The sequence below is a fragment of the Talpa occidentalis genome, unplaced genomic scaffold, assembly GCF_014898055.3.
Source record: "Talpa occidentalis isolate TD23 unplaced genomic scaffold, MPIMG_talOcc4v2.1 talOcc4.5, whole genome shotgun sequence".
Classification (NCBI taxonomy): Eukaryota; Metazoa; Chordata; class Mammalia; order Eulipotyphla; family Talpidae; genus Talpa; species Talpa occidentalis.
Genome location: NW_023604861.1, coordinates 85468862 through 85489807, shown reverse-complemented (window position 1 = coordinate 85489807; position 20946 = coordinate 85468862). Strand labels below are relative to the sequence as shown.

Below are 20946 nucleotides of genomic sequence, written 5' to 3'. Positions count from 1 at the left end.
CCACTCTGTCTCTGGTGAATCCTCTCACCCACCACACCTCTGGCCTGTACCCCAGTTCTGGTATGCATCAATAAATAAATCTTTAAAAAAAAAAAAAGCAAAATGAAACAACTACAAACCAAATCCCAGAATGGGTATAACTGCTAAGTGGATATAGAATAGAAGTTTGACCTACTAGATATGGGCAACAGGACAGCATAGCAATGTGTCTCTTTTACTATCAAAGGCCAACTTCTTTTTTCCTGTTTCAAAGTTCACATTCCCCTTTTAGGTCCACCCACTGAGTTCCTGTTTCCTATCTGAAGAACACCCATCTCCTATCTTTGCAGAACAGAGATGACAGAGGCGTTCTGACTGTTAGAGCCCAACAACTCAGATCACTATTTACACCACCCAATTCCTCAGATAGTTCTCAGAGGTGCTTTCACTCGGGAGGAATTTCTTACATTCTTATTGCACATGATATTTTAAAGACATTAGCATTTTAATACACTGCTAGAGTCAGTGTAAACTTGCTGGAAAATGAGGTCCTTCATAACTTAAATTCCATTGATGACATGTACCCCCCCATCTCCCCCCCCAGAAAAAAGTTAGAAAAGGGAGCAAAGATATATGTAGATGTATGTACCAGTATATCCATCTCAGTGCTTTTTACAATGGTAGAAAAAAATGTTTTTGGAAAGAACTAAATGTCCTAAATAAAGAAAGGGTTATAGGAACTATAATTCAAGCAATGAAATATCATGTAGTCATTAAAAGATAAGGGCAGAATCCTACTGACTACGCAAAAATAAATTTGGAAAAATAAGGACAGGAAATAGTATTCTTTTCCATCCTGGCTTACATACATAAGATCAGCATCCCCCTGCCTCTGAACTCAGGGTTTGAAAATCTATATTTATTTAACATAACTTTATGGAGGACTATGTGCCACGTACTGTTCTAGGGACCAAAAAGCCTACTCCTTCTTTATCAGTCCTCTCTCATGGAAACTCACAAGTATATTGTTGACCCACCACTAATGGATACTCATGGGGGCAAGGGGTATTTAATAAGAGCTAGTCACTTAACCACATGTTTTTGCATACTTTACCACATTTAATACAGTCGATCTGTGAGAGAGGGACTGTTGTTCCTATTTTTACAGATGGAGAGGAGATCAAGTGACTTACCAAAGGTCACACAATTACCAAAGTGGCTCAGTCAGAAGTTGAACCTACTTGTGTTGACTACAAAATCCATGCCTTTAAATTCTTTGCCAAATTCCCCACTGTAGATGTTGCCAAGTAAATGCAGACAGCACCACCACGGCTACTTCCCCCTTCACTTAACCTCCCATACTTTACTGATCTTGACTTCACTTAAAGTAACTGGGGACATGTAATAGCTCCTCACCCATCTTGTGCTGCTGATCTTTCCACTCTATGTTTGTTCCACTTCATCCAGGTTAAAGATCAGTCTCCTTCTCTTGAAAAGAGAGAAACAAAATACTATTTAAATGCCCCTTCCTTCTTTTCACATGACCTCTCCAAGCAGCAAAAGCCTAAGAGGTCGTGTGTAATACAGGGGAAAATTTCACAAGCTTCATCTCATTCATTCAATAACAAATAATTTTTGAGTGCCTACTATGGGAAAGCCTTATTTGGAGTTTTATCTTTCTGACCCTGCTTTTATAGTTTCTAGCACTTCTTTAACTCTATCTCTTGTTCGCTATTCTTTCTTAACACATTTTCATATGCTCTTTTAAAATCTGACGAGGTCAGCAACCTGTCTAACCCTCTTTGCGATGTTCCACCACTGCTAACTTCTCGTTCTAACTTCTGTCTTTCTGTTAATAGCAGCACCACCATTGTCTACTCACCCAAGCTTGCAACCTCAGTCCCTTTCAGGCTCTTGCCCTTTACACCCACTTCATCACTAAGTCCTATCAATCTTCTCATAAGATGAGTCTTTTCCTTCCTGTTCCCACTGCTTGTTCTCACCAAAAGTTCTTCAGTAAACTCCTAACTAGAGTCCCTACCTCCAATCATTCCCTCTTCTAATTTCCCTTGCTCTTTGGCACAAGATTAATCTTCCTGAAGCATTTTGCTATCACATTTCTGCGGTGCTAATACCCAAGGTATGTAACTTGCCTCTTGTTTCCCCGCCTTCTATTGCTTATATCTTTTCGTCTCCAATCTTATTATCACTGTCCTAGTTCTGGCCCTTCTTACCTTTTTCATTCAGTATTGCAATAACCTCTTTACTTGTCTCAGTGTCTTTAGTGTTTCCTTTTCCCAATCTGTTGTACATACTGCCACCAGATTAATTATCTTGAAATGTGACACTCTTCATTTAAAGATGTTCTGTGGCTTACTTTTGATTATACTTTAAAATCCATATTCTTTAATCAAGTATTCAAACTCCAGCCTTGAATACTGTTATTCCCTTTCAGGCATCATCATACAATCCAGCCAAGTTAATATACAAACTTTAAGTTGCCCCACCTCTGAACATTGTTGCCTCTTCTCCTGTGTCCATGTGTTCAAATCCTACCCTGTCCGGAAAACTGAGCTCAAATGGTGCTTCTGCAGTGAGACCTTGGAGGATTCCTATATTTATCATTAGATCATCTTGTGCTTTATTTTTTAGGGTAAAACATATTTCAATTAATTTTTTTAAAGATTTCTTTATTTATACAAGAACTGGGGTACTGGTCAGGGGCACAGGAGGGTGAGAGAGTTCACCAGAGAGAGCAGGGACCAGAACAGGCAGACGGACCGAAGACATTGCTGAGGGGAGCAGCGGGCGAAGCAGGAGAGGTCTGCCACGCCATGTGGGTTTCTCCCTCGCGGCTGGGAATCGAACCCGCACTGCAGAGGCTGCAGACAGCTTCACAGCGCAGCGCTCAACCCACTGTGCCACCGGGGAGGACCTCAATTAATTTTTTAAATGTATGATCTCTATGATATAAAATTGATTCCCCAGACTCCAGGATAATGTACTTGCCTTTCCCTGGCATTTATGGCACTTCCCCATTTTACCAATTAATCCATCAAACTTAGGTGCAGAGTAGAAATTCTCTGTTACCACTCTTTTTGGAAGTCAATGCATGGCAGTTTTCTAATTCGTTGAGGTAAAATGTAATTTGAATTGTCTGTGAGAAGCATGGGTTTTGGAACCAGATGGCCCAAGGTTCCTCATATCTTCATTATTCCCCTACTCTGTGAATTTAGGCAGCATACTTAACTCCTATAAGCTTCAGTGTATTCATCTATTGTAACCCTAACAAATCTTGTGATCCCAAGTGGTTTAGTCACTACATAAATAGAATATAAAGAAACACTATCCAGAGATCAAAAGGAAACTTTTAAATTAATTTATATATGCTTTCAAAGAATTCCAAAGAGTAATACTGATAGTTTTTAACCCACAATAGCATTCAATTTCCTTTCTCTAATCCTCAGTTATATCTGACCTGGAGCTCCAAAAGCCTTACACACACACACACACACACACACACACACACACACACACACACACACTCTAAAATTCTGTCTATATCCCTGGCCCCTGTTCCTCTGTCTTCTTGCTCCCTCTCTCAGTCATTCATAGATAGATAGATAGATAGATAGATAGATAGATAGATAGATAGATAGATAGATAGATAGACAGACATACAGACATATATATATATATGTGTGTGTATGTATGTATGTATATATATTCTGTAGATTGGCTTAGCCTTTTTGATATAGTTTCCTCCCTCTCCAGTCATGTCTCTCTTTGCCTGCTATATTATGTTCATCCCCTATGCTTGGTTTTTCAGACATAAAACCCATAAGCTTTCTCCTTTCATGAGTAGAAGTGGAATGGGGTAGAAAGATAAAAGGGAGAAGGTGTATGAGAAACATACATGAATAACTTTTTTATATATTTTTTTGTAGAACTGGGGTGTAAGTCAGATGTATGTGCAGTGAAAGGATTTGCCATAGACAGAGTGGGGAGCAGAACAGGCAGATTTTACTAAAATACACTGCTGAGGGGAGCAGTGGGTGAGACAGGAGAGGTCTGCTGCACCATATGTGGGTTAGCTCCCTGGCCGGGGATCCAACTCAGGCTGTAGCAGTGATAAGGGCTGAGCCTTAACCCCTAGGCCACTAGGGAGGCCTCCATGAATAACTCTTGTCCAAAGTAAAATAGAGACAATAAAATATACTTCATATGTTTTTTAAGGTGATGAAATAATAATGCATGTATAAAGCACATAGCATAGGTCTGGCATACAATTTGCCCACAGTGATTGGTTAACAGCTCTCTGATCTTCATTTATTTTTTAGACTCTTCAAATTCTCCATATTTTTTGCTATTTTTATAAAGATTTATTTATTTATGCATATAAGAACTGGGGTACAGGCCAGAGGTGTCGGTGGGGGTAAGAGGATTCACCAGAGACAGAATGGGGAACAGAACAGGCAGACTGACTAAAATACACTGCTGAGGGGAGCAACAGGTGAGACAGGAGAGGTCTGCTGCACCATGTGGGTCACCTCCCTGGTCGGGGATCAAACTGGTGCTGCAGTGGCTACAAATAGCTTCATAGTGCTGAGACTTAAACCATTGTGCCACCAGGGAGGCCCCAATCAATTTTTACCTATTTTCTTGAACATACTAATAATAATTGTTATAATGTTCTTATCTGTTAATACCAATATTTGAATCACCCATGGACTTTCTTTCTGTTGTCTCTTTTTTTCTCTTGGTTTTCAAACATCTGTTCCTGTCTTTTGGTATACCTGGGAATATTTTAATGAAAGATGGCCATTGTGTCTAAATAAATTTTGGAGGCTTCAATTGGTGTTGGCCCCTTCCGGAGAGGGTTCATCTTGCTCTTCACTAAGCCCATGGAGTAATGGCAGATCATCCTGTTCCACTCAGGAACTATGCTGAGTCAAGGCAGGGCTGTAGTCCTACTAAGATCCAATCTACCTTGGTTTGCTCCTGGCTTTCCACTGAAAACCTGATGTGTTATGTTTGTCCCTTTTCCTTAGACAGTCCCAACTCTAACCACTCTATCCCAAGTCTGCAAAAATGCTGTACTTCTATAGCTTTCTCCTTTATGTTTTTGCTTCCTGCTCCAAGCAGCCAAAGTAGCCCCTGCCTGGTTTCTACCAAGAGATCTGTTGGTTTCTCTGTTCCTTTGCAAGTGCCTCAGCAGGTGAAATCTGATTTTCAGCTCCCATACCTCCTCCCTTCACCTCAAAATCAACATATGCCCTCAGGACAAAAGTAGTTGCACCGGTTCTCTCTTATCTCTGCATATTCTTCCCTCTCTGAAGACTTAGCCGCATCTCATTTTGTTTCAGCACCTCCTCATTGCCTTCACTCAAATAGTTTGCCATATGTTTTCCAGCTTTTCTGGTTGTTCTAAGCAAGAGCACTAGTCTGCCAGTGGCCTCCTCAACCCACTCAGATGCAGTAGATGCTTATTAAATGTTCATTTATTCCCTTTATATCTCTTATCTGGCTAGACAGCCTATAATACACTTTCTAGTTTACGCTCAGTCAGTTGGCCAGCTCCACCATGTTCTCATTTCCAGGTTCCTGGATTTCCTCACAAGTATAAACATAGCTATAAACATAGCTCAGTTTATTCAATGTGGTCTCTTCCTCCAACCCTTCTTTTAGAGCAGTTTTTCTGAACAAAATCTGCATTTCCATAATTAGATTCTAGTCATAAGCACCAGCCTACCGGGCCTCATCAACTAGAAATGTGTAAATTTTCAGATTACATTTTACACATTCTCTAAACTTTAGTCAACTACAGTCTTAAATGTTATTCCATTCTCTGATTTTTCACTTGAGAATTGAATGTTATATTTTTCTGTACTCTTCACAGATTATTTTATTTTATTTGCATTTTTTTACATTCTTCTTCTCAGAAGAATAACACTTCATCAGGGAAGGTTCTTGACAGATTATTAATACATATTTTCCCAGTCTTCCCTAAAAAATATGTATCATCCATCCATTCCCTTAAATTTCATTCTTAACTCATTCCAGACAAGAAAACCAACTATGTATTTTTAATGCATTCCTCAGAACTTTTATAGATCTATATCTAAGAAGTATTAAATTACCTTTAATTAACAAAATTTAGCAAATATTAATAACCATTAAATAGATTCTTAATTTTTAAAAAATTTACTTATTTATGCATACAAATACTGAGGTACAGTCCAGAAGTGTGGGGCATGAGAGGATTCATCAGAGACAGAGTGGGGAGCAGAACAGGCAGATCTACTGAGATACACTGCTGAGGGGAGCAGCAGGAGAGACAGGAGAGGTCTGCTGCACCATGTGGGTCAACTCCCCGGCCTGGATCGAACTCAGGCCACAGTGGCAGGCGATAACTTGATAGCTCTGAGACTTTAACCCCTGCGCCACCAAGGAGGCCTGATTCTTAATTTTTTTAATTTAACACCTCATGAGGGTTTTTGTGTGCCTGTAATAATTCTAAACACATCACAAATATTAATTTATATCATCTCCATAACCAGCCTATGAGGTAGGAACTATTATCCCTATTTTATAGATGAGTAAATTGACATCCAGAGAGGTTAAGTATGTTCCCAAGACCACACTTCTAGTAATTGTAGAACCAGGATTGAACCCAGAAAGGTTGACTCCAGGACCCCAACTTTTAACCAACCTCTCTACAGCCCTATGAAGTTAATTTATTATATTGATTGCAGTTCTCTGAAACACATTGACTACTCAATAAGGATCCATAAGAGAGTTTCTCGAGGGCTTTATATCAAGAAAATCTAAGGGGCTCCCTTCTAGCAAAAGTGGATGGTTTGCATTTTTCTGAGTTTATCTAATCTTGACTCTATTATTACCCTACCCTTTAGTTGTTTACTTTATCTTTATGTGTTACTTTGGTTTGCGTAACTGCTTTGTGGAATGTAGTAAGGAATAAATATATAAAAATAATTAAAATTAATGTTTCCAAGAATTTATGAGATGGATCTCTCCATTGCCAGGAAAACATCGTTTTAATTTCCAAATCCTCTGCATAGTCCCAGTTATGTAGTGACTCACTTTCCACATCCTCTTTTTTCCTACAAAGTCATGTCTGTGTGAACTAGAAAAAGAAATGAAAATACCACCTAGGTCTTTCAATTTCCTACTTAAAATGTCAGAGTCTCTGGAGAAACATTCCAGAATTTTACAGGCCATGTCTGCCCTAACTGGTGACAGAAGTGACGGGATTCAAGCCAGGATGTGTCCAGCAGGAGTCTGAGTACACAGGCGATGACCTGGTTGGGCTGTAAATGGGTGGGGAAATGCAAAGTCCTTGGTTATTATTCGGTGAAGATTCAAGAACAAGAATCCAAGCTGAGAGTAGGGTGATGGCAGGCCAGGAGCCATTTGAGGGGAAAAAATCAGAATGAGGTTAGAATGCAGAGACTGCTATGTAAACAGGTGCTAGAATAGGAGATTAGCATGGAATCACTGAGCTACTTGTGACCCACCCTTGCCCATTTCTGTTGATTCATCTTTTACCATGCCCTTCATCCTCCACTCCAGCCACACCAATAAACTATTAAATGTTCGCCAAGGGCCTCCCTGGTGGCACAAGGGGTTAGTATCCACACTATGAAGCTATCTGCAGCCATTACAGCACAGTTCGATCCCTGGCCAGGGAGGTGACCCACATGGTACAGCAGACCTCTCCTGTCTCGCCCACTGCTCCCCTCAGCAGTGTACTTCAGATCCGCCTGTTCTGTTCCCCACTCTGTCTCTGGTGAATCTTCTCACCTGCCATACACACCCCAGTTTTTGTATGCATAAATATATAATAAAAAAAATAAATTCTCGGGCCTCCCCGGTGGCGCAGCAGTTGAGCGCTGGGTTGCGAAGCTGCCCGCAGCCTCTGCAGCGCCAGTTCGATCCCTGGCTGCTCCCTGGCCACCGGAGGAGGGTCCCACATGGCGCGCAGACCTCTCCTGCTGCCCGCTGCTCCCCTCAGCAGTGTACTTCGGTCCTTCTGCCTGCTCTGCTCCCCGCTCTGGCTCTGGTGAATTCTCTCACCCTCTTGCGCTTCTGACTGTACCCAGTGCATGTATAAACAAATAAACAAACAAATAAATAAATAAAATACGTACCTCTTTAAAAAAATAAATAAATAAATAAAAATAAATTCTCCCAAGTATGCTAAACTGTTTCACACCCCCAACCTATTTTTTTTACTGCTCCCTTTCCCTTATCTCTGACTACCTGATGAATATCTACTCATTTTTCCCAGATACTGCTTAAATACCTCATTGTGAAACTTTTCTTGCCCCACCACAGCCTGTCTCCACTCATCCTTCCCCACCTATGTATCTTTTGCCTTATATCTCTTAACCTTCACAGCACTGATAAGTGGTATTAATTTGCACCATAGCCCTCTGATATGAGAAATATCACATTACTGTATTTTTCTCAATCAATTTTTTAAAATATTTGTTCCTAAGTGCCAGAATGTTAATACAATATCTTTTTATAAAGATTTATTTATTTATGCATACAAGAACTGGGGTACAGGCATGTGGGGGGTGAGAGGATTCACCAGAAACAGAGTGGGGAACAGAACAGGCGGATTGACTGAAATACACTGCTGAGGGGAGCAGTGGGCAAGGCAGGAGAGGTCTGCTGTGCCATATGAGTAGCTCCCTGGATGGGCAGGGATCGAACTCAGACAGCTACATGGTGCTGTGCTTACCCCCTTGCACCACCAGGGAGGCCCTTTAATACAGTATCTTTATGAGGCCCTCTCCTCCTCCCCAGGGTCACACTTAGGATCCTAGGGGGATTTAACATAACCCAGAATATGTTGGCAATAGCTCTCTGGTGTTCAACACCACTATCTGTACATTGTTGAATAAGTGGTAAGAGCAGACATCTTAGTCTTATTCCTGGGATAAAGCATGCATCTTTTCACCATTACCGATGACGTTAATTATGGGGTTTTTGTTAAGACCTTTGCCAGGTTGAGAAAGTTTCATTCTAGTCCTATTGTTTTTTAGCGTTTTTATGATGAAAGGGTTTTAGATTTTATCAAATGATTTTTCTACATCTCAAGGTTATTATGTAGTTTTTTGTCCTTTGCTGTATTAATATGGTATATTATATTGTTTTATTTTTGTATATTAAACCAACCTTGCCATTCCTAGGTGTATAATTCTTTTTTTTTATATTGCTAGATTTGGCTAACTGTATATTGTTAAGGGTTTTTTTGCATCTATATTCACAAGGAATATTGGTCTGTAATTTTCTTTTCTTGCAATTCTTTTGATTTTTATTATCAGGTAATACTGGCCTTAGAGAATGAGTTGGAAACTATTCCTTCATCTATTTTGGGGAACCACTTGTGAAAGATTAATGTTATTTATTATTTAAATATCTGGTACAGGGCCTCCCTGGTGGCACAGGGGTTAAAGACAGCACTATCAAGCTATCACCAGCCACTGCAAGCAGGAGTTCGATCCACAGCTGGCCAGGGAGCTAACCCACATGAAGCAGACCTCTCCTGCCTCACCCACTGCTCCCCTCAGCAGTGTTTCAGTTTATCTGCCTGTTCTGCTCCCCACTCTGTCTCTGGTGAATCCTCTCACCACCCCCCTGCACCTCTGGCCTGCACCCCAGTTCTTGTATGCATAAAATAAATCTTTAAAAAATATATATATGGTAGAATTCACCAGTGTAGCCATCTGGGCCTTGGCTGTTCTTTGTGGGAATTTTTCTAATTACTAATTCTATACCTCTACTTAGTATAGGTTGTACAGAGAAGTTAATACAGCCAGCCTGAACTTCTCTCTTTAGAAAGTCCTACTTGCAAGGTTGACCCTTGGTTGCCATCTAGAAATGTGGATTTCACCATTCCCCAAATAATAAGAGTGGTTCACTTGTCTAAACTGTTTGTACAATATATATATATATATACACATATATGTTTTATGCTGAACATCTGTTTTTCTCCTAAGAATCTAAAATTTTGGTGCTAGGTGCAGGACGCCTACATGAGCAACCCCCGATAAAAATGTTGAGTACTGAGTTTCTAATGACTTTTCCTAGTAGACAAACTTTAACATGTGTTGTCACAATTCAGTGCTGCAGATATTAGATACATTCCTCCATAGATAGAGGACTCTTGGGAATTTGTACCTGGTTTCCTCTGGACTTCAACACATGAGCCATTTCCCTTTGCTGATTTTGTATACTTTGCTGTTTTGTATACTTTTTCTATGATAAATCATATACAACTATATGCTGAGTCTTGTGAATCCTTAATGAATCACTGGACCCAAGAGTGGTCTTGGGGACCTCCTCACATAGATTTGTTCAGATTTTCTATTTCTTCTTGAATCAGTTACAGTAGTTTGTATCTTTCTAGGAATATGTCCACTTCACCTCGGTTGTCTAATTTGTTGGCTTACAATTTTTTTTAATGTTTATTTATTTATGCATACAAGAGCGGGGGTACAGACCAGAGGTGTGGTGGGGGGGGTGGTGGAGTGGATTCAACAGAGACAGAGTGGGGAACAGAACAGGCAAACTGACTGAAACACACTGCTGAGGGGAACAGCGGACGAGACAGGAGAGGTCTGGTGCGCCATGTGGGTTGCTCCCTGGCCCGGATCGAACTCATGCTACAGAGGCTGTGGATAGCTTCATAGTGCTGTGCTTAACCCCTTGTGCCACCAGGGAGGCTCTACAATTGTTTATAATATTCCTCTATAATCCTTTTAATTTGGGTAGGGCTGTAGTGATACTACTTTTATTTCTGATCTTAGTAACTTGGATATTCTTTTTTTCCCTTGATCTGTCTATCTAAAATCTTGTCAATTTTGTTAATCTGTTTAAAGAACCAACTTTTGGTTCTATTGTTTTCCTACTCTCCATTTAATTTCTTTCCACTTTAGTATTTTGTTCGTAATGTCCTTCTTTCCGCTTGCTTTAGATTTAATTTGGTCTTTCTTTTTCTAGTTTCTGAAGATGGGAGACTAAGTTTTTTTTTCCACATGTCCTTTTTATTTTATGTTATTTTATTTTAAAGTTTTATTTATTCATTTACACAAGAACCGGGGTACAGGCCAGATGCACGGTAGGGTGAGAGGATTCACCAGATGACAGAGCAGGGAACAGAACAGGCAGACTGACGAAATACACTGCTGAGGGGAGCAGCGGGCGAGACAGGAGAGGTCTGCTGCACCATGTGGGACCCTTGCTGGCCTGCCGGGATCAAACCAGCACTGTAGAGGCTGCGGACAGCTTCACAGCATGGCGCTCAACTGCCTGCACCACCAGGAGAGGCCCATCACATGTCCTTTTTATTTTAATAGAGAAATTTTCAGCTACAGATTTCTCTCTAAGCACTGCTTTAGCTGTATTTCATAAATTTGGGCAACAGTACAATTTATTTTCTGATTTTCTTGGTGATTTCTTCTTTGCTTCATTTATTATTTAGGAGTTTGTTTAACTTTCACATATTTATCAACTCCCCAAATTTCTTTTTGTTATTGATTTCTTTTTTTAAGAAAGATTTATTTATTTTATGCAAAAACTGGGGTACAGGACAGAGGTGTTTGGCGGGGAGGTGAGAGGATTCACCAGACACGGAGTGGGGAACAGAACAGGCAGACTGACTGAAATACACTGCTGAGGGGAGCAGAGGGCGAGGCAGGAGAGGTCTGCTGTGCCATGTGGGTAGCTCCCTGGTGGGGGATTGAACTGTGCTGCAATGGTTGTGGATAGCTTCATAGGTTGCATCTTAACCCCTTGCACCACCAGGGAGGCCTTGTTATTGATTTCTAATTTCATTTCAATGTAGTTGTAATGATTTTAATCTTTTTAAATTTATTGTGGCTTATTTTATGATTTATCATACGATGGGTCTTAAAGAAAGTTCCATCTTGAAAAAGATGTATAAACTGCTGTTTGGAAGGTTGTTATCTGCCCCTGGCCTCCATTTTGTGAGCCAGTACGAGAACAGTACAAAGTTTTTCCAGAAGTCCCATCCAGAAACTTCTACTTATGTCTCATCATTTAAATTTAGGTCATAAATCAATCACTGATTTATCACTGAAAGACTGAAAAATGGATAGAGAGCAGGGGAAGGGGGAGGGGAAGTGGCAGTCAGAAAACCAAAAATGGCTATCATACCAACTTCTTCATAGCCTTAGAAATTAGAAATCAGGGCAGGGGTAGGGGAGGATGAATTTAGGCAGGTTGATCTTGGAATACAGCATGCTATTCAATTCTGCCCCTGTCTATGCCTTTCCAAAACAGAATCTGACCCTGCCTCCTAAAATCTAAGTTCCCTGGCGCCTTCTATAGCAAAGTCTCTAACCATAATGCCTTTTCACCTGCCTTTTGGTCAATTCAGCATCTAACTCATGCTCCAATCTTTAGATTAGCAAATACATAATCTAAAGTACTCAGCAATGATCTACAGTCATTAAACATTGTTGCATCTGAGGACCCCAAAGGCACCCCAGAAGACATCCCCATGGTAGTGTTTTTTCTCAGCCTCCAAGACCTGCAATACCAGTTAACCATTTCTACCACAGGTACAACTGACTGTTCCAACAGGTCGATGCATGTTTCACTGTGGATCCTGGACTTCAAGTCTCTGCTGCCATTAAATACTAAGCAGAAAGAAGTTAGAAATTCAGGGCCCAAAATATGGGCCTTAATGTTCAACTTCCCTACCTCTTGCTTTCCCAGAATGCTTTGAAAACTGCAGCTAAATTAATATTTTTTATCAAACTCTAATAAGGATGCAGTTGTCTCTTTTCCTGCCAGAAGTTTCTGCCAATCTCTCTATAAATCAGCCCAGACATTTTAAAACATTCTGTAAAGTCCTTTCAACTCAGTTTCTCCCCAGTTCTCTGATAATCTGTACATCAAGTTACTTTTTTTAAAGATTTATTTATTTATGCATACAAGAGCTGGGGTGCAGGCCATAGCTGCAGGGATGGGGGGGATGGGGACAGGAAGGTGAGAGCATTCACCAGAGACAGTGGGGAGCAGAACAGGCAGACTGACTGACTTACACTGCTGAGGGGAGCAGTGGGCAAGACAGGAGTGGTCCGCTGCACCATGTGGGTTAGCTCCCTGGTCTGGGATCCAACTCGTGCTGCAGTGTCTGCTGATAGCTTCATAGCGCTGAGAATTAACCCCTTGTGCCACCAGGGAGGCCCCTATCGAGTTACTTTTGAGAGACCTCACTTGTGTCTGCATATCAGTTCTCTTTAACAGAATCTTGTCTCAGAATCAATAGATTCAAATTCTAGAGCTCATAATTTTTCTGTGTACAACAAAAGATTCTTACTAATTCCACGAGGTAGCAGGCATGAATTTCTATATACCCCCCCATCTGGGGTGAACACCTATTTGAGTTCAAGGACATCGCTTAACTTGTCTCTACATAATTAACCCTTTTGTTAGAGGGAGAACAGGGAGAAAGAGCAGCACCTTGGGGCACTGATGGTTCAGGCAGTAAGTCCCTGCCTCCCAAGGCCAGGGTGAAACAAGTAGGCCTTCCCCAAACCCGCAGAGGAACTCAGGGAAGCCTCAATTGGGACTGATCTTCAAAACATGCCTAAGACTAAAGATGAACGAGCATCTATATGTGTCCTTCTTTCAGAAAAGAGAATGGTTGCTGTTGGCCAAAGGGGAGCCCCTGAGCGAGGACCACAGCCTGAGAGAGGCTGCCAGCACCTTCTATGTGATAGCACCATCACGCTCTCCCACTCTGCTGGTGAAGGCAGTGGCCACAAGGGAACTGATGCTACCCAGCCCCTTCCCTCTGCTGTCCGAGGACCTGCCTGATGACAGCCTTAAGACTGTGGAGGCAAGTGGAGCCCAGATCTCACGGGACAGATAAAAAGGGAAGAGAGAATGGAATGGAGAAAGGGTTGAGGGAAAGGTACAAGCCTGTGAAGGACTGAGGATCATCTTGGTGGGGCGTGAGGGGAAGTGGTTCCAAGTGTGTGGTAAGAGGACATAGAAGAGGGCCTCCCTGGTGGCGCAGTGGTTGAGTGCTGGGTTGTGAAGCTGCCTGCAGCATCTGCAGCATCGGTTCAATCCCCGGCCCCGACCCGGTTCGATCCCCGGCCCCGACCCGGTTCGATCCCCAGCCGCGATCCGGTTCGATCCCCAGCTTCAATCCCCGGCCGCCGGGTGAGGGTCCCCAACATGGCGCGCAGACCTCTCCTGCCGCCCGCTGCTCCCCTCAGCAGTGTATCTCATCAGTCTGCCTGTTCTGTTCCCCCCTCTAGCTCTGGTGAATTCTCTTACCCTCCCGCGCTTCTGACTGTACCCAGTGCTTGTATAAATAAATAAATAAATCTTTAAAAAAAAAAAAAAAAGAGGACATAGAAGAAAGTAAGGCTAGGAACTGAGACCTAGCAAAAGGAAGTAAACGTGTGCATGATGGTGTACTCTCACGGCTCTTTCTCTGCATTGTGTGTGTGTGTGTGTGTGCATGTGCGCTTGTGTCTATTTCTGTTGGTTGAGGAAAAGGTAGCCAGTGGAGATGCTTGGAATAGGAAGGGGTTCAGAATAAGGCTCCGATGCAAAGGAAGGAATAGCTCTTAAGGTCATTTTCTCTCCCTGTCTCCTCTCTTCTTGGATCTGGATTCTCAGATTTCCTCTGCAGCTTCCCAGGCTGAGGGTGGGAGGTGGGCTCTGACCAGGGAGGACTGAAGCCATGTTGCTGCAGGATGGTTAGCTTATGTGCAGAGGACAAGCTTGGGATTGTGCTCTCGGTGGGCACGAGTGGCCATGGCTCCCTCAGCGTCTCACTTTGGGGCCAACGGTTCCTGGCACAGGATGTTGTGGCCGGAAAACCTGACTGCTTAGGAATGCTGTGCTCGCGTGTCCTCTCGTTATGCTCACCTCACAGGCTGAGGACTCAGTGTATTGAGACTGAGCACCCCCAAGCCATGGGCATGGCCTCCCTCACAGTGTGCATGGACATGCACACCCGCGTGCACCCCTGCTAGCCCTCTCCAGCCCCTCTCAGAGCCCAGTGACACACTTCTGAGGGTCAAAGTGTTCAGTGTCAATAGCCACCCTGGGTTGCTCCCGCTTCAACACATAGCTCACTAGCATTCAGACTGGGGGCCAGAACCCCCAGTGGGACACCCCCAGTGGGACACACATCTATTTCACGGCTCCCGTGAAACCCTGGGTCTGCATATCTCCTCCAGGTATGAACCCAACTTGTGTTCTGCAACCCAGAGTTCCGAGTTCTTTGATTTAGTTTCCTCCTCTCTTTTCCTCAGAGCCTGCTGGATGGCCTGGAGCTAGAGCCCACCTACAACCCCTGCAGGTTTGGAGCCACCTGTATTCACACTTGAGCAGCACCTTTGTCAAGCCTCCAGGGCGGCTCTGGGAGAGCAGAGCTCCAAGAAAGGTACAGCTCCCCTCCTTACCTGTCCTTCCTTACTTCCCTCCCTCCCCTTTATGCTCAGATCCCAGAGAGCCTTCCCCTGCTCACCCCAACTCTCCCCTCCTCCAAGGGAGTAGCCTTCTGCCTGGATCCCCCCAAGTGGAGGGGAGAACCTGGCCAACGGACCAACCAGGGAACAAAAAGAATGGACCTTGCCCTAGACAAAGGAAGTTACACCCCTACCTGGTAGGGCTTTTCCGCTTGAGCATTTACATATGATAATGTTTAGGTGTCTTAATTGTAGTTTTTATGATACCTTGTTAGTCATGTAATAGACCATTGTCCCACTAAGCAAACTGGCTGCACTGGAACTTCAACACAGCTTTCTCTTTGAAAGAAAAGGCTAAAGGGAAGTTAGAAAAAGAAAGGCCCCAGGGAAGGGAAATTAGCATTTACTGAACACACGTCATTTGCCAGGTTTTGTGACAGTGCTTTCACACGTGTTTTTCTCATTTAATCCTCACAGCATCCGTGCAAGGTAAGAGAGGCTGACCAAGGTAAGTAGCTTGGAGACTAGGGTTGAAAACAGAAGAGTAACTAAAGGTGGGGTTATTTTTATAAGATCCATATTCTAAAATACTTGGGCTTCCTTTGCCCTTTTTAATCCTTTCCTAGTTTCTCAGTCACGGAACCTTTAGAAAAGCTCTCACTTTGTCTTAGCTAAAGTCACAAGAGAATGTTTACCAACCACAGTGACCAGAGCCCATGACATGTTGTTAGCTGGTGGGCAAGCTAACAGAGGAGAGATACTCAGCACTTTGGAGGCTGGAGCTCAGGGGACGCCACCATCACCACCCTGGTCTTCAGAGAAGGCTTTGTTTGCTTTCATTGCAGGCTGGGCAGTTGCTGATGAACCGAGTACGAGCCACAGTTGCCCCTCTGCCTGTGACTTTAGCCACTAGCAGAGCCCCCAAGAGGCCAGCTGCCAGCAAAATTTCCTCGGAATCCTTCTTCCAGCCTTCGGAAGAGGAGGAGGAGGAGGAGGATCAGGCGTAAGATCTTCAAGGCCTAAGTCACCAGCACCAGAATCCAGCTGCCTCCTCAATCACACCCATGCTAAGGTTCATACAATGGCTTTCTGTGGTCACACTTGCCTTTCACTCACTTAAGCCTCTGTGAGTCCCAGGTGACGGGGAAACTGCCTTCCCCTCCTCTGTCCTCAGGGCTGCCACCACCCCACTCCTCAGGCCAGGGAGAGACACACCTGAGCCTTTCCCTTCTCCAATCAGGTACTCTTGTTTTCTGTTGAGTCATTTGATACTGTTAACACAGATGAAGATTAAACACCCAGTAAGCCTCCATCATTGTTAAGCACTTTCCCAGCACCGATTTTCCCCCTGTAGCTCTGTGTAAGCAGGTAGATGATGCCAGGTCACCTTTGGTACACTAGGCCTCAGGAGACAAGGATGAGGTTTTCAGAACTCATGAAAAACAAACAGGACTGAAATCCAAGCTTCATTCCAAAGCCCTACCCTTCTCACTACGCCCACCACACTGTAGTTCCCTTCAGACTCCAAAGAGAAGAGTGGTTTGTGCTCAGTATCTCCCTAGGACATGTGGGCTTATGCAGATAGGGGTGGGGGGGTGGAGGGGGTTTATAGCTAAGAACGGGGGAAAGGATGTCCCTAGTCCCTCTCCATCCACAGAATAACTACCGCTTATAAAACAATCTGTGCTTCAAGTTGCACTAATACTTGAGAAATTTAACTTCTTTCATTCAACATCCCTGTAAGGTAGAGCCTGTTAAGTTCTCCTTTTTTACAGAGGGGCAGGGGGAACTGAATTATTATATAACTCTCCCAGGGTCACAGAGACAGGGTCAAGCCCAGGTGGGCCTGAGTGGATAACCAAGACTCTGAATGACCATTTTGCTCTGCTCCACTCCCCTCCCTGGGGTCCCTTCCTCCTTCCAGAGCCCCCAACACATTCCTTCTGATCCCCTCCACACCCACCCACCCAGCACACTCTGCCACTGCGTCCCCTTTGTGACTATTCATACACATAGACCCACAGACCTCTGAAACCCAAACTGACTTTAATGAGGATTTTTCAGAAACTTTAATATATCTCTGATAAAGAACAATGCAGGGCTAAGGATCTAGGCACAATCCAGCATCCCCCTATAGCCTCCAGACAGGCTCCTCTAATTATACTTAATCTGACCAAGCACCCCTTTCCACAGACCTGGTCCAACAATTCTCCATTCTTTGAAGTGGGGGGGGGTGTTGCCCTCCCTAAAATGTATCCCTCAGCTCCTGCCATCTGTCCAACTTGTAGAACTTCTCGATCATTCTTCCCTTGACATCTCTGATCCCTCTGGTCCCCTGGCCTGACTCAGGCCTCATCAAGCCCTCTGGTTCCAATGTCAGCTCCCCATGGTCCTTCTATCAGTGCCCCCAGTCTTGCCCTGCTTCTCATGTGGAACCCTCTGATTTGACCCCAATCCTGTCAGTCCCTGCTCTAGTGAGCCCACAGTCCCAATTTCCTGAGGCCCCACTCTTCTGGATCTTGCTGTACAGGGCAGTGTCTGAACCACTGCCTTTGTTGCCACTGCCCACTGGAGTGCCACGTTCAGAGAAGACCAAACCCTGGGGCTTGGGAGCTGGGAGGGGCTTTGTGCTCCGAGTGGGTGGCACAGCGTAGTCATCAGTGGCAGGGTTGTAGGGGAGCTCATAGCCTTCCTCCTTCATTCGAGCCTGGCACCACCAAGCATCCCTGGGCTCCTGAGGCAGATCATAGAGGTCCCGCAGAGTAACGGGGGCCTGGCCCTCAGGTTCATCATAGATAGGGTCCTCTTTGGGGTCCTTCAGCTTGGTGTTCAGCAGCTGCTGCTGCACGTGATCATACATGTCCCAGTTGAAAAGTTTCTGTGCCCCCTCCCTTGCCCGAGTAGAAGTGCTGTCCAGGGGGTCTGAGTATAAGGAGTCCTGAGAAGGGCCTGGAGGAATGCGAAGGGAGTCTAAAGGTTCTGCATACAGGGCTGGAGGGCTGCCCAGGAGTTCCTGGGGGCCAGTAGAGGAAGCCAACTTCCCCTCTGCCACTTCTCCGTGGGAATCAGCTCTGAGAACAACATCCTGCCCATGACCAGGTTTTCCTTGGGCCTTCTGCCGGTGGATAGCAGTCTCAACTGCCTGAAAGATGTCATTTCCCTGTGCAGTCTGGAAAGTGAAGGTCCCAGGGCCAGAGGAGCAGCGACGGCCTGCCTCAAAAGAGAACATGACCTGTAGAGGGTGTGGAGAAAAATATATTACCCAGGGCCATAGAGAAGATGAGTCACACGGCCTGAACTAGTTATGTGAGGTCCAAAAAGGAGACTACCTGGGGAAGAAGGTAGGTCATGAGGAAGCAAGGAAGGGTTATTCAAAGGGCAGAGAGAGCTTCCCTACCTTTCAGGCCTGGCCCAACCCCTCAAAGCTGCTGGACCCAAAAAGCCAGCCCTCCCTGACAAACCCTTTCCCCCATCATCACACCTTGTCTCGGCCATAACGACGCAACAGGGTGTACGGCCAGGAGAGGAGGGGCTCCAGGATCTGACTCTGGGCACCCATAGTCAGGAGAGTCAGTTTCTCAGCCTCCACCCTCAGCACATAGGAGCCATGCAGGCTGCATCGCTCAGCGGCTTCTGTTCTCTGCACGGTTACCCAGAACTGGGATCCTGGAAAGAATACACAATTGGTCTGGCACCTGGACGGGACTGGGAAGGGTTGAAGCGGCAGGCTGTTCAAGCACTCACTTAGAAGCCAGCTCTCAGGCGCTTCCCACTTCCCCATGGGTCCCTGCACCCTCTAAGTCACCCCTTTCCCAAGGACACCCTTTCCACCCCATCCCTTTCGGGGCTTCTCAGAGATCTACCTTCCCAAGTGGGGCTATACAGAGAGTTCTCCAGCATCTCCAGGGCAGAAAGCTTGGGTGGGCTGTCGGCAGGCGCCGGGGCCCAGCTGCCTTTCTGAGGTAAAGAGAAAGTATCACAGACCCTGTAATTCCCTCAACGCGGCTCCCAGGACCCGGGCCTGTCCAGTTCCTCTACCGCGGTAACTGCCCCCACCCCGCATCACCTCTTGGGCCCAGGGCGTCTCGTCCCAACCCCTAGCCCGCAGCTTCGGCCCCCTCACCGGAAAGGCATTTCGGCACAAAGCCTGCACCCAGGCAGTGCTGGACGGTGCGTCCGCTGCCAGCAGGTGCGAGCGCTGCGCGGTGTCCAGGCGAAAGGCCGCGGCGCCGGGCTCGGGGGGGCTCTCCACAGCCACCGGGGCCACGCTCACGCACTCGGCCAGACGGATCACCTTGCAGTCCAGACGGCGCGAGCCCCCTCGGCCAGCTCCAGAGCTCGACCCCTTGTGATCAAAGAATTCGAGTCGCGCCACGCCGTGCGGGCTGGCGGGGTAGAGCACCGCCCAGGTCTTCCTCCATCTCTGCGGAGAGAGCGGGAGCTGGACTGGGAGCCGGCAAGCCCCGGCGGCGCGGCCGCGCAGGCAAGGGGGGCGCCAGCGGCTTTCGCGTCTAAGACTTGCGACGCGGGGCAAAGCTTCCTCCAAGAGGCCGCGGCGCGGCGCGGCGCCCCCAGGGCCGGGAGGGCGTACCCTCTCTGGAAGGTGCAAGGCAATTTCGCGCGAACGTCACCGAGCTCTCCAGCCCCGAGCGCCGCGTCCCAAGCCGCTGCCCGCCCCCGCCCTCCTCTGGGTCCTGTCGCCCCCCCGCCCCCGCGCCTGATGGGGCTCGGCGACCTCTGCCCCCGACTACCTTGGTACCGAAACGCTGACTCTGTATAAAGAGAGGCCCCTCCATCACCGCCCCGTCCATGGCCCCCGGCGGTTCCTTCCGCGCTTCCTGGCCGGCCGGGGCGGGGGCGGGGCGGGGGCGGGGCCGGGCCCCCGGGGGCGTTCCCGGCGCGCCTCCCGCCCCCGCGCGCCGAGCCGGGAGGGAGAGGAGCGACTAGGAAGGGGAAGGGTCCCCAGATCACCTCGAGGCCTCTGCCCACTTCCCGGGGGCGCGCACATCTCACTGTCAAGAGAAACTTGGTGGCTTCGGCCCCGGGGCTCGGGGGCCGCGTGCGATGTCACACACCCGACGTGACATCAGAGTGCAGGGCGTGACATCACTTCGAAAATGCCGACGGGCATGCTGGGGCTCCGGAGGGGCCACGTGGGCGCTCGCGGCCTCAGTTCCCCGCCGGGGTCCGCCCCCGGCCCTGCGGGCTGTTTACTCCACGGAGCCGGGGGCGAGGGGGAAGGGCTGGGGGCCGGGGGCTGAAGGCCTCCTGCCGCCAAGGGGCCACCGCCTGGGCCGGTCGTCGGCCCCAGGGCTCCTTGCGGGCCCAGCTCCCTGGCCGCAGCTGCGCGGGCCCCGGGCCGCGGGAAAGAAAGCGTCTTTGAGCGGGGCTGGCGGCGAGGGGTGGAGTGGGGCGGGGAGCAGGGGGAGCGGCGGCCAGCTCCGCGGGGGAGGGGTGGGCCCTGACGGAGGAG

The 20946-nt window shown here is 46.4% G+C and overlaps 2 protein-coding genes across 4 annotated transcripts in view; one reads left to right on the top strand and one right to left on the bottom strand.

Annotated features, from left to right (window-relative positions):
- Positions 1-16777, top strand: part of M1AP (meiosis 1 associated protein) — a 61531-nt gene extending 44754 nt beyond the window's left edge. Inside the window, 5 exon segments of the mRNA XM_037527699.2 lie at positions 13676-13882; positions 15318-15357; positions 15360-15448; positions 15951-15962; positions 16319-16777. Coding sequence (XP_037383596.1) covers positions 13676-13882; positions 15318-15357; positions 15360-15448; positions 15951-15962; positions 16319-16480 — 510 coding nt within the window. The 3' untranslated portion in view covers positions 16481-16777.
- A 694-nt stretch (positions 16778-17471) lies between these two features.
- On the bottom strand, positions 17472-20319 carry DOK1 (docking protein 1). Of its 3 annotated transcripts, XM_037527695.1 has the most exons (5): positions 20225-20319; positions 19597-19896; positions 19337-19430; positions 18955-19139; positions 17472-18705 (listed from the first exon to the last, which is right to left on the bottom strand). In XM_037527695.1, exons 1-5 carry the CDS (start codon positions 20282-20284, stop codon positions 17899-17901), a joined length of 1446 nt encoding a protein of 481 aa, XP_037383592.1. In that variant the 5' UTR covers positions 20285-20319; the 3' UTR covers positions 17472-17898. The 3 variants fall into 3 exon arrangements, with proteins under 3 accessions (XP_037383592.1, XP_037383594.1, XP_037383593.1); XM_037527697.2 differs by lacking the exon at positions 20225-20319 and having other exon boundaries at positions 17479-18705; positions 19337-19426; positions 19597-19614; XM_037527696.2 differs by lacking the exons at positions 18955-19139; positions 19337-19430; positions 20225-20319 and having other exon boundaries at positions 17481-18705.
- Between the last annotated feature and the right edge of the window lie 627 nt (positions 20320-20946).